At 41.3% G+C, this 13896-nt stretch overlaps 1 protein-coding gene and 1 long non-coding RNA gene across 2 annotated transcripts in view; both read left to right on the forward strand.

Moving 5' to 3' along the window:
• The first annotated feature begins 7480 nt into the window (after nucleotides 1-7480).
• FBXL5 (F-box and leucine rich repeat protein 5) overlaps nucleotides 7481-13896 on the forward strand; it is a 61150-nt gene continuing 54734 nt past the window's right edge. The window contains exon 1 of the mRNA XM_049886476.1: nucleotides 7481-7639. Within this exon, the coding sequence (XP_049742433.1) occupies nucleotides 7637-7639 (3 nt within the window). The 5' untranslated portion in view covers nucleotides 7481-7636. The remainder of the gene's footprint in view (nucleotides 7640-13896) is intronic.
• On the forward strand, nucleotides 10857-13165 carry LOC126077291 (uncharacterized). Its single transcript, XR_007517702.1, has 3 exons — nucleotides 10857-11129; nucleotides 11220-11446; nucleotides 12242-13165. It is a non-coding gene; the product is annotated as an uncharacterized LOC126077291 (long non-coding RNA).

The raw sequence follows: 13896 nt of genomic DNA on the forward strand, positions 1-13896 counted from the left end.
TTCTTTGAAGACATTTGTTTCTTCTGGCAGTCCATGGTATATTCAATATTCTTTGCCTATACCATAATTCAGAGGCATCATTTCTTCTTCAGTCTTCCTTATTCTTTGTCCAGCTTTTGCATGCGTATGAGGAGACTGAAAATACTATGGCTTGGGTCAGGCGCACCTTAGTTCTCAAAGTGACGTCCTTGCTTTTCAACACCGTAAAGAGGCGTGTTGTAGGAGATTTGCCCAATGCAATGTTTTGTTTGATTTCTTGTCTGCTGCTTCCATGAGTGTTGATTATGGATCCAAGTAAAATGAAATCCTGGACAATTCCAATGTTTCCTCCATTTGTCATGATGTTGCTTATTGGTCCAATTGTGAGGATTTTTGTTTTCTTTATGTTGAGGTGCAATCCATACTGAAAGGTGTAGTCTTTGATCTTCATGAGTAAGTGCTTCAAGTCCTCTTCACTTTCAGCAAGCACGGTTGTGTCATCTGCATGTCGCAGGTTGCTAATGATTCTTCCCCCAGTGCTGGTGCCGAGTTCTTCGTATAGTCTAGCTTCTCAGATTATTTGCTTGGTATACAGATTGAATAAGTATGGTGCAAGGATACAACCCTGACGCACACCTTTCCTGACTTTAAACCACATAGTACCCCCTTGTTTTGTTCAAACGACTGCCTCTTGGCCTATGTACAGATTCCTCATGAGCACAATTGCGCGTTCTGGAATTCCCACTCTTTGCAGTGTTATCTGTAATTTGTTATGATGTGTAGTTGAATGCCTTCGCTTAGTCAATAAAACACGGGTAAACATCTTTCTGGCATTCTCTGCTTTCAGCCAAGATCCGTCTGACATCAATAATGATGTCCCTTGTTCCGCATCCTCTTCTGATTCTGACTTGAACCTTGGGCAGTTCCCTGTCGATGTACTGCTGCAGTCGCTTTTGAATGATCTTCAGCAGAACTGTACTTGGGTGTGATATTATATTAATGATATTTTTGATAATTTCTGCATTCTCGTGGACCACCTTTCTTTGGAATGGTCAGAAAACATGAATAAACAGCGTTCCTTTTATTTTGACCTATCCTAAAACTTGCTCAAATTAGATATTTACATTTGGTTAATACTTCACAAGGATATTTATTCACTGTTTCCTCTACAGATTAGGTCGGTATTACCTACTGTTTTATAGGTCTATTATTCACCTATTCAAAGGTTATTTTGCCAGAGATCTGGTAGCAACAGATGTGCACACTTACATTTATTTTTCTAGCAATGCTAAACCACAAATCAGTTACTCCTTGTCACCAACAATAACACCTTTGCAAAGAAAAGTTTATAACCTTCCACAGTGTCAGTTACTTGGGAATATTTAAACTATGTAAGGATAACGAAGCAATGGATTGATACAGTTTTAACTTCCTTAAAAATGCTAGTAAGAAAAATAGTATGCACATTTTAGGTTGGGAATGTTGAAGGGAGGCTTACTTGAATCATCCAAATTGAACTTTTTATTCCCAATGATTTCTAAGCCTGGTTTTGCAAAAGAACAAGGTACCTCTGATGATCTCTTGGGATATTCTTATTATTTTAATGTATGTAATAATATTGGCAGTTTAATTCCACCAAGAGGCACCTTGGGAGAAAGGCCTGGTGATCAATTCTAAAAAAGTCATCTGCTGAAAACCCTATGGAACACAGTTCTGCTCTGACAAACATGAGGTCACCACTGAGTTGAAATTAATTAGATGGTGACTTGTTGATTTTATAATAATATTAAAAGATACTGAATTTTTACTGTGCCAGGTACTATGCAAAGCCTGTTACAGATATTAATTCAGTTAAGCCTCACAACAGTATGAGGTATGCATTTCTGTTTCCCCTTGTTTACACGTGAAAACCGGAGAGGAAAGGTAGTTTGCCCTGGGTAACACAGCTGGGGAGCCCTGGTGGCCTAGTGCTTAAGACCTCAACTGCTGACCGAAAGGTCGGCAGTTCAGATCCATCAGCCACTCTTTGGAAACTTGATCGGGTAGTTCTACTGTGTCCTATAGGGTCGCTAGGAGTTGGAATCGACTCCACGCACCCAACAATGACAACAACACAGCTGGATGGGAGCTCAGATCTGTTTGATCCAGACCTCAGACTTCTAACATTGGTATTCTCAGAACCTTCAAAACTGATTTATTTTCTGAAATAAACATATGCCTTAAGTAGGATTTTTAAAAAGTTAATAGGACTTTATTTTGTAGAATAGTTTTATGTTTACAGAAAAAGTGAGCAGCAAGTACAGTTTTTATATACAACCTCTCCCCCTACCCACAGTTTCCGCTGTTATTAACATTTTGCATTGATGTGGTATATTTGTTACAATTACTGAGCCAATAGTGATACATTCTTATTAACTAAGGTCCATAGTTTTTGTGTTGTACAGTTCTATAGGTTTGACAAACACGTAATGTCAGATATTCACCATTTCAGTATGATACAGTTTCACTGCTCTAAAAATCCCCTGTGCTCCACCTATTCATTCTGCCCTACTTTCCCCTCAGGCCCTGGCAAACCGAAAAACCCACTGCCCACCAGTCAGTTCTGACTCATAGCGATCCCCTAGGGTTTCCAAGGCTGTAAATCTTTGTGGAGGCAGATTACTGCATGTTTCTGTTGGCTTTGAACTGTTGACCTTTGGTTAGCAGTCAAATGCATTGACCACTGCTCCACCAGGGCCCTATAAGCCCTGGCAACCACTGATCTTTTTACTGAGGCCCCAGAAGAAGCAAATGATTTGCCCAGGGTATAAGTAGTAATTCTGAGTGGTTAGTGGCAGAGGTGGGATTAGAACTGAGGTCAATGTTTTATGTATTAACTATGCTATAAAACACACATAAAAACCCATTCCCACATACATACACACAAACCCAGCTGTAAGCCAGGTAAGTGGGAAGTAGACATATGACACCCCTATTCTTTCTGCCTACATATCTCTCAGCATTTACAGTTTCTCAGGGAATTGCCGTATATGCGTGGAAATTTTTTTTGTTTTAACTATGTTTTTGGGTTTATGAGTTTTTTTGTTGATGTTTTGTTTTTTAATGTCAGGGGGAGGGAGGAAGGAAGCAGAACTAATGGTTCCCTAAACACTTTTCCTGTCTGTAGGCAGGGATTAAGCAATCACCTGCCAGATTTCATCACTACAGTGAATGTCAGGCTGACAATTTACTGGAAACTTATCATTCTTTTCTATTCCAAAAACTTGTAATAGTTCCCTCCCAACATGATGTAAACAGTTGAGTAAAGTCGTCCCTGAAAATAGCCACCCTACCTTCAGGCCATGTACATGTACACTGTACCTTTCCTGATCTCTGCGTGTCAGCCCATAACAGAGCCTTTAATTGGAGGTCAAAGACCTGATGTTGGCTAGGAAGTACTTAGTAAGAATAAGATAAGTAACACAGAGATACAGTCACGAAATGGAAGACTCTTCTCTGTCTACAAATTTTGCAAAGAAACATTACAGACCATTACATATAAATACATTCCCGTTGCCGTCAAGTCGGTTCCAACTCATAGCAACCCTATAGGACAGCGTAGAACTGCCCTATAGAGTTTTCAAGGATCCCTGGTGGATTTGAACTGCCAGCCTTTTGGTTAGCAGCCATTAGCACTTAACCACTACACCACGAGAGTTTCCAATAAATACATTAGTTCTCCACATTTGTAATGAAGTAAACTATGGCCTTGGCACCATCTAAAACCAAGTGGATTCCAACTCAGTGACCCTGTCGGACAGAGTAGAACTGCCCCATAGGGCCTTCTAGGCTGTGATCTTTACAGAAGCAGACTGCCGTGTCTTTGTCTTGCAGAGCAGTTGGTGGGTTCAAACCATCGACCTTTCGGTTGGCATTATCTAAGCTATCTCTAAATGACAACCTAGGGGATGGGACTACTCTATGTTTGGACCTCATGTTGGTTGTGGAGCAGCCCACATTGTTCTCAAGGAGAATAATTGGAAACCTGTGGTAAAAGTGGTGATGACAGCTGCGTCCCACCCCGAACCCAATTTAGGTATGAATTCTTGCTCTGGGGTCACAACGAGAACCAGTGAGAGGGAAACAATTGTTGAAAACAAGAAGGATTTTAAATATACCCTGTTTGGGTTTTGGTTAATCTTTCTTTAAAGAAAATATATGCATTACTGAATAATGAGAATTTTCATCTGTAAAGACCTTTCAAATTCTCATTTATTCACGGATCATAAAATATTTTATGCTTATTACGTGTGCCTTGGAGTCCTTGGGTGGTACTAATGTTTAATGTGCTTGGCTGCTAACTGAAAGGTTGAGAGTTTGAGTCCACCTAGAGGTGCCTTTAAAGGAAAACCTGGTTGGTCATCTACTTCTGAAAAATCAGCCATTGACTAGTACAAATCAGACAAAGGTCTAATTTCTAAAATCTGCAGTAAATTCAACACCTCTACAACAAAAACACAAATAATCCAGATAAAAACTGGGCAAAGGAAATGAACAGAAGCTTCACCAAAGATATTAAAGCAGCCAGCAGAAACGTGAGGAAATGCTCGCATTCACCAGTCATTAGAGAAATGCAAATCAAAACCACAATGAGATACTGTCTCACCCCAGCATTGCTGGCATGAATCAAAAAAACAGGAAACAACAAATGTTGGAGAGCCTGCGGGAGCCTGCGGAGAGATTGGATCTCTCATGCACTGCTGGTGGGAATGCAAAATGTTACAGCCATTTTGGAAAACGATGTGGCACTTCCTTAGAAAGGTAGAAGAAGAAATGCCATATGATCTAGCAATCCCACACCTAGGGAATACATCCTAGAGAAACAAGACTCGTCACATGAATAGACATATGCACACCCATTTCATTGCGACATTGTCCACAATAGCAAAAAGATGGAAACAACCTAGATACCCATCAACGGATGGATAAACTGTGGTACACACACACACAATGGAGTATTACACAGCAATAAAGAACAATGATCAATCTGCAAAGCATCTCACAACATGGATGAATCTGGAGGGCACTATGCTAGGTGAAATACGTCAATCACAAAAGGACTAATATTGTATGAGACCAGTACTGTAAAAACACATGAAAAGGTTTATAAACGAAAAGAAACAATTTTTGATGGTTATGAGGAAGGGGGGGTGAGGATGTAAAAACACTAAGTAGACAATAGATAAGTGGTAACTTTGGTGACGGGTAAGACAGTACGCAAGACTGGGGAACACAGCACAGCTTGTACAAGGCAAGGTCATGGAAGCTCCATAGACACATCCAAACTCCCTGAGGGACCGAATTGCTGAGCTGATGACTATAGGAGCCATGGTCTTGGGGAACATCTAGCTCAGTTGACAACCCAGTTTATAAAGGTACGTGTTCTACATCCTACTTTGATGAGTAGCATCTGGGGTCTTTAAAGCCTGTGAGTGGCCATCTGAGATTCCCCACTGGTCTCACTCCTTGGGGAGCAAGGAAAAATGAAGAAAACTAAACATACAAGGGAAAGAGACCACATCTACCACAGCCTCCACCAGACAGTCTGGTACAATGAGATGATGCATGGTTACCACCACTGAGTGCTCTGACAGGGATCACAATAGAGGGTCCCAGACAGAGCTGGAGAAAAACAGAACAAAATTCTAACAAAAAAAGACCAGACATACTGGCCTGATAGAGACTGGAGAAACCCTGAGAGTATGGACCCCAGACACCCTTTTAGCTCAGTAATGAAGTCACCCCCAAGGTTCACCCTTCAGCCAAAGATTAGACTGGCCCATAAAACAAAATGACATTCAAGGGGGGCACAACAGCCCAGGGGCCAGGACTAGAAGGCGGGAGGGGACAGGAAAGCTGGTAATAGGGAACCCAGTTTGAGAATGGAGAGTGTTGACATGATGTGGGGTTGTTAAACAATGTCATAAAACAGTATGTGCACTGTTTGAGAAACTAGTTATATAAGCCTTCATCTAAAGTACAATTTTTAAAACTCAGCCGTTGAAACCCCTATGAAGGACACAGATAATAGACTAATAAGTACATTGTTTCCTTGTCTCCTTGAGGGTCTTCCTCAAGGAGATGGATTGACAGCGTGGCTCCCACAATGTCGTTAAATATAGCAACGATTGTGAGGATGGCGCAGGACCACACAGCGTTTCATTCTGTTGTACACAGGGTTGCTGTAAGTTGGAACCGACTTGATGGCACCTAGTAACAACAGGGAAATTGTAATAAAATGTCAGGTAGTTAAAAGTGCTAAGAAATAAAATTATGTGTTTAACAGACTACATTTTTATTTATATAATTATTCTGATTTTTTATTCATTAAAATATGTAGTTTAAGCTGCAGTCATCCAGAGGAGGGATTGGAATTAACAAGGAGTAAACAATGACCACTCACGGCAGGCTGCTTCTGGAATGGGTAGACATTGCAACTTTTTGAGTCTCTTTAAAAGCTGTGAGATTCTTAAGAACAGCAGTCTGGGCTTGTTCAACCTTATATCCTGAGCCTCTAGCATCATCCTTCCTGCACAGTAGGAGTAAAGTTAATGCTGCATAAATGAAAACAGAATTCTTAGAGTCCCAAATGGATGATTCCTTCTCAGTCTTCAGGACTGAGTTTAGTGACCATTTCTACCAGTAAGCCCTCTCTGACTATCTGGAAGCTAGATTAAGACTGTGTGTTCATGGGACCTCCACTTACTCTCATCTCCGGAGGTATCATTCTCTGTTTACTTGTCTTTCTACCATTAAGACAGAGCAGGAATTTTATCTTAGTCACCTTTGGCTCCAGATCACAGGTTAATAACACATGTTAGGCATTTAGTTTGTTGACATGAATTAATGACAGACAATTGTCCTTTGATTGTAAGGTTAAGTACATGTTATGGAATTAAAAAAGATAACAGATTCACACCCATGTTCATTGCACCATTATTCACAATAGCAAAAAGGTAGAAACAACCTAAGTGTCCATGAACAGATGAGTGGATAAGTAAATTGTAGTAAAAAAATAGAATAGTGTGCAGCAGTAAAGAATAATGATGAGTCTGTGAAACATCCTGTAACATGGATGAATCAAGGACATTGTGCTGAATGAAGTAAGTCAAATACAAAAGGATGAATACTGCATGATACCACTTTTATAAAAAGTCAAGATTAGGTATACACACAGAAAGCAACATTCTTTGATGGTTACCAGGGATGGGTAGGGGAGTGTCATGGATTGAATTAAGTCACCCCCAAAATGTGTGTTTCAGTTGGGCTGGGCCATGATTCCCAGTATTGTGTGATTTTCCTCTATGTTGTAAATCCTGCCTTTATGATGTTAATGAGGGAGGATGGGTGGCAGTTGTGTTAGTGAGGTGGAACGCAATCTAGAAGACTGGATTGTGTCTTGAGGCAATCTCTTGAGACATAAAAGAGAGAAGTGAGGAAAGAGACAAAGGGACCTCATACCACCAAGAAAGCAGTGCTGGGAGCAGCGCGTGTTCTTTGGACCTGGGGTCCCTGCACAGAGAAGCTCCTATCCTGGGGAAGATTGATGAGAAGGCTGACAGAGGAAGAAAGCCTTCCCCTGGAGCTGACACCCTGAATTTGGACTTTAGTCTACTTTATGGTGAGGAAATAAACTTCTCTTTGTTAAAGCCATCCACTTGTGCTATTTCTGTTATAGCAGCACTGGATGACTAAGACAGGGAGGGTGGGGGAATCTCTTACTAGCTAGTGTTGTTAGGTGCCGTCGAGTCGGCTCTGACTCATAGTGACCCTACGCATAACAGAATGAAACACTGCCCGGTCCTGTGCCATCCTTACAATCGGTGTTATGCTTGAGCCCATTGTTGCAGCCACTGTGTCAATCCACCTCTTTGAGGGTCTTCCTCTTTTCCGCTGACCCTGTACTTTGCCCAGCATGATGTCCTTCTCCAGAGACTGATCCCTCCTGACAACGTGTCCAAAGTATGTAAGACCATCCTTGCCTCTAGGAGCATTCTGGTTGTACTTCCTCCAGGATAGATTTATTCCTTCTTCTGGCAGTCCATTGTATACTCAACATTCTTCGCCAACACCACAATTCAAAGGCATCTATTCTTCTTCGGTCTTCCTTCTTCATTGTCCAGCTTTTATATGCATATGATGCGATTGAAAATACCATGGCTTGGGTCAGGCGCACCTTAGTCTTCAAGGTGACATCTTTGCTCTTCAACACTTTAAAGAGGTCCTTTGCAGCAGATTTACCCAATGCAGTGCGTCTTTTAATTTCTTGACTGCTGCTTCCATGGCTGTTGATTGTGGATACAAGTAAAATGAAATCCTTGACAACTTCAATCTTTTCTTCATTTATCATGATGTTGCTCATTGGCCCAGTCGTGAGGATTTCTGTTTTCTTTATGTTGAGGTGCAATCCGTACTGAAGGCTGTGGTTTTTGATCTTCACTAGTAAGTGCTTCAAGTCCTCTTCACTTTCAGCAAGCAAGACTGTGTCATCTGCATAATGCAGGTTGTTAATGAGTCTTCCTCCAATCCTGATGCCCCGTTCTTCTTCTTATAGTCCAGCTTCTCGGATTATTTGCTCAGCATACACATTGAATAGGTATGGGGAGAGAATACAACCCTGGCGCACACCTTTCCTGACTTTAAACCAATCAGTATCCCCTTGTTCTATCCAAACAACTGCCTCTTGATCTATGTAAAGGTTCCTCATGAGCACAATAAGTGTTCTGGAATTCCCATTCTTCGCAGTGCTATCCATAGTTTGTTATGATCCTCACAGCCGAATGCCTTTGCACAGTCAATAAAACACAGGGAAACATCCTTCTGGTATTCTCTGCTTTCAGCCAGGATCCATCTGACATCAGTAATGATATCCCTGGTTGCACGTCCTCTTCTGAAACCGGCCTGAATTTCTGGCAGTTCCCTGTCGATGTACTGCTGCAGCTGTTTTTGAATGATCTTCAGCAGAATTTTGCTTGCATGTGATATTGATGATATTGTTCTAGAATTTCCCCATTCGGTTAGATCACCTTTCTTGGGAATAGGCATAAATATGGATCTCCTCCAGTCAGTTGGCCAGGAAGCTGTCTTCCATATTTCTTGGCATAGACGAGGGAGCACCTCCAGTGCTGCATCCATTTGTTGGAACACCTCAGTTGATATTCCATCAGTTCCTGGAGCCTTGTTTTTCACCAGTGCCTTCAGAGCAGCTTGGACTTCTTCCTTCAGTATCATCGATTCCTGATCATATGCTACTTCTTGAAATGGTTGAGCATCGACTAGTTCTTTTTGGTATAATGACTCTGTGTATTCCTTCCATCTTCTTTTCATGCTTCCCATGTCATTTAATATTTTCCCCAAAGAATCCTTCACTATTGCAACCTGAGGCTTGAATTTTTTCTTCAATTCTTTCAGCTTGAGAAACACCAAGCATGTTCTTCCCTTTTGGTTTTCTATTTCCAGCTCTTTGCACATGTCATTATGAATACTTTACTTTGCCTTCTTGAGCCGCCCTTTGAAATCTTCTGTTCAGTTCTTTTACTTTATCAATTCTTTCTTTGGCTTTAGCTGCTCGACGTTCGAGAGCAAGTTTCAGAGTCTCCTCTGACATCCATCTTGGTCTTTTCTTTCTTTCCTGTCTTTTCAGTGACCTCTTGCTTTCTTCATGGCTGATGTCCTTGATGTCATTACACAACTCCTACAGTCTTTGGTCACCAGTGCTCAATGCGTCAAATCTATTCTGGAGATGGTCTCTGAATTCAGGTGGGATATACTCAAGGTCATATTTTGGCTCTCGTGGACTTGCCTTGATTTTCTTCAGTTTCAGCTTGAACTTGCATATGAGCAATTGGTGGTCTGTTCCACAGTCGCCCCCTGGCCTTGTTCTGAGGTTAATTCTGGTGGTGGGAATGACAATACACAATATGGGAGAAGTTAGCACAACTTGACCAAGGTAAATGAAGACAGTGAGGGGTATGCAAGAATAAAGGACAACTACGATAAGTGCTTTAACATATATAATTTCACAAAAACAATAATAACAAGCAAAAAATACGTGAGTGGTTACATAGGTAGATATTTATGCTATATGAGTTTGGGAAGGCATATGGGAGTACATGCACATACATATACAGGTGTATTTGTGGGCATATGTATGTATTCATGTATACAATAAAACACATAGTAGGGCACAGTTATGGATACTTCCTAGATATATACAAATACTATACTTCATGGGATTGATTTACTGAGTTTGAAGGCTCAGGGCCATAGTCTCATGGGGAAACTAAGTCAGTTGGCATAACTTGGTTCACAAAGATAATGTTCTGTATCCTAGTTTGGTGAATAGCATCTGAGGTCTTGAAAGCTTGTGAGCGGCCATCTAAGATACAACTATTTGTCTCTTCCCACCTGGAGCAAAGGAGAGTGAAGGAAACCAAAGTCTCAAGGTAGAAATTAGTCCACAGGACTAATGGCCCATGCAGACCACAGCCTCTTCTAGCCTGAGATTAGAAGACCTAGATGGTGCATGGCTACCACTACCAACAGTTTTGACCAGGGGCACAGTAGAAAGTCCCAGTTAGAATGGGAGAAAAATGTAGAATAAAACTGAAATTCCTAAAAAAGACCAGACTTACTGGACTGATAAAGACTAGAGGGACCCCTGAGACTATCACCCTAAGACTCACTTTTAAGAGATTTGATATAATTTAATCACTTCCATGATGAGATCTGCTATGAATAGCCAATCAGTTGAAAGGGAGTTTCCCCCGGGGTGTGCCCTACATCCAGTGTATGTGGACTTTCTGGCAAAGCTTGCTGGCTTCTGCTAACCCTGGACCTGCAACTGGCTCCTGTTAATCTGACCTCTAGCTCTCACGACTTGAGCTAGCAGCTTATCTGCCTAGCTTGGGATTTGTCAGCATCTACAGCCTGTGAGCCAGAGGCCTGTTGTCTGACCTGCACATTTTGGGATTTGTCAGCCTCCACAGCCTGTGAGCTAGAGGCATTTTGTCTGACCTGGCAATCTTGGTTCACCAGAGCCCACAGCTACGTGAGTCCAGAGGAGCCTCCAGCCTGACCCACAGACTTGGGACTTTCTAGCCTCTACAACTGTGTGAGCAATTTCCTTGACATAAATTTCTCTCTCATTGTCTCGCTCTCTCTCTGTATATTAATACACTTCACTGGTTTTGCTTTTCTAGAGAACCCAGCCTAGGACAACCTGAAACTGAACCCACTCCCAGAGGTCACTTTTCAGCCAAATAATAGATTGACCTATAATATAAACAATAACACCAGTGAGGAATATACTCCTTTAAACAATGAACTATAGGAGCAAATGGTCAACACTGACCCAGAAGTAAAGATGAGAAGGCAAGGAGGGCAGGGAAACTGGATGGATGGGAACAGGGCAGGCAGAGTGGAAATGGTGAGTGTTGACACATTGTGGGGACTATAACTGATGTCAGCGAAAAATTTGTGAATGAATTGTTGAATGAGAGTCTAATTTGCTGTGTATATTTTCACCTAAAACACATTAAAATATTAGGAAAAAAAAAAAAAGACATGGATTTATATCCCTGATTTTCTATTAACTAGCTCTGTGACCTTGGATAAGACAATTACTTTCTCTAAGCGTTATTTTCCTTCTCTGTCGGTGAAGACCCTGGTGGCATAGGGGTTAAGTGCTACAGCAGCTAACCAGAAGGTCAGTAGTTTGAATCCACCAGGCGCTCCTTTAAAACTATGGGGCAGCTCTACCCTGTCCTACAGGGTTGCTATGAGTTAGAATTGGTCAGTGGGGAGAGAGGAGCTCTGGTGGTGCAGTGGGTTAAGCACTTGACTGCTTAGCAGCTTGAACCTACCAGCTGCTCCACGGGAGAAATATGTGACAGTCTCCACCCATAAAGATTATAGCCTTGGAAACCCTATGGGGCAGTTCTACTGTGGGGCAGCTCATCGTTAGTTTGAATCGACTCCACTGCAATGGGTTTTTGGGGGAATATGGTAGAACTTTCCACATAGAGTAGTTGTGAGGATTAGATGTGATAATTCATGTAAAGCATTTACATGGTAAGACTTTAATAAATTTTAATTATTGTTTTTTTCTTTCCACTTTGGCCTTATCTTTTTTCCCTTTTTTAAACTCCTTTTCCCACTGTGCTTTTCTTCATCTTTTATTTCTATCTTTTCTCCCTCTTTCTTTTATATCTCTTCTTTTTAGCTCTTCTGTTACGTCTTTGTATATGTTCAAGCATTTCTTCTCATGTACTAGGTTTCAGTGAACCCCGCACCCTGTAAAAAGGGCACAGTAAGTGGAGCTTGTGTTCCAGTCTGATGCCCCATTCTTTTAGTCAAGACTGGGAAATGTGTGCTCCAAACATGCAAACCTGAAGTTCCGGGAATGGACACTGAGACTTGTTAAAGACACAAAAGAGCCACTGAACAGGAAAAATGCTTAGCGTGGGAGATACCATCCAAGGAGCTGGCAGCAACCCTGGCTGGCTACAGAGGCCTAATCAAGGCCTAGAGTGTAGTGTGCCTGTTATGCAGGAACTGCTGCAGGGGCTTGGTGGTCTGAGGAGTAGAAGCCAGCTGGAACTCATTGGAATGGTTTCCTGGTGACAGTTGGGAGATTCCCACATCAGAAGGATGGGCTCATGTGGCAGGAGATGGAGCCAGAGGCATCCAGGCACAGGTACTGGAAGCATCCTCAGACTCTCTTACTGTGTCTATAAGGCAGGCTGGGACTCCACCAGAATAGACAGCTCTGGCATTGCAGACCTACTAGTGGTTGATGCTAATTATACTGAAACAGTAAAATAAATAAAGATGCTTTCATTTTTCAGCTATAAAAATTTTGGGAAAAAAGTAGCTTACCCCCTAATCAGCCACAGTCGCGCCACCAAAAGTCTACCAGTGTTACCATTTTGATATGTTTCCTTTTTGCCCCCTTTTGGATGTATTTATAAAATACAGTTGTCATAGGATTGTTTTGTAGTATATTAGTTTCTGCTTGTCACATATACTATTTTATCATAAACAGTTTTCCATGTAAAATGCCTTGTGTACATCATTAAAAACTTCAGTTGATGTATTTCTGATGTTAAAAGTAAAATATACTCATTTTAAGAAATTGGAAATAATATAAAAGGGGATAATTCAGGGGATAATTCTTATCATTTAGAGAAAATATCCTGTTATGATTTTGCCTTTCTTCTTTACAGTCTTTTTATGCATTTTTTAACTTAGTGAGGATTATACTATCGGTACAGTTTTGATGCTGCTTTTTTCAGTTGACATTTCTACCATACCCATTTCCCCAGTGTCACCTAAAATGCTATCCCTGTTTTCAAGGAGAAAACCCTGGTGGCATAGTGGTTAAGTGCTGTGGCTGCTAACCAAAAGGTTGAGGATAGTTCGGGTCCCATGGGAGAGGGTAGATGGGGATCAAAGGGCCGTATAAACAGAGAATCTAGGGACAAAACATATGTACAGTGTGGGTTAGAATAAAATTTTGGGATAAATATAAAATGACTGTACTCACAATTAGTATGTTGCCACTGATTATATAATCAAATATTTTTTCCTTTAATAGCATTATTCTTTTTTATTGTGCTTTAAGTGAAAGTTTACAGAGCAAATTAGTTTCTCATTCAACAATTCATACACAAATTGTTTTGTAACATTGGTTGCAATCCCCGCCATGTGTCAACACTGTCCCCCTTCCCCAGCCCGGGTTCCCTGTCACTTCCTGCCGTCTCATCTTTGCTTTTAGGCAAGTGTTGCCCATTTGGTCTCATATGATTAAACTAAGAATCATGTTCCTCAACCGTGTTGTTGTTTGTCTAATCCTCGGCTGAAGGGTGAACTTTGGGA

Source organism: Elephas maximus, chromosome 5, assembly GCF_024166365.1.
Source record: "Elephas maximus indicus isolate mEleMax1 chromosome 5, mEleMax1 primary haplotype, whole genome shotgun sequence".
Classification (NCBI taxonomy): Eukaryota; Metazoa; Chordata; class Mammalia; order Proboscidea; family Elephantidae; genus Elephas; species Elephas maximus.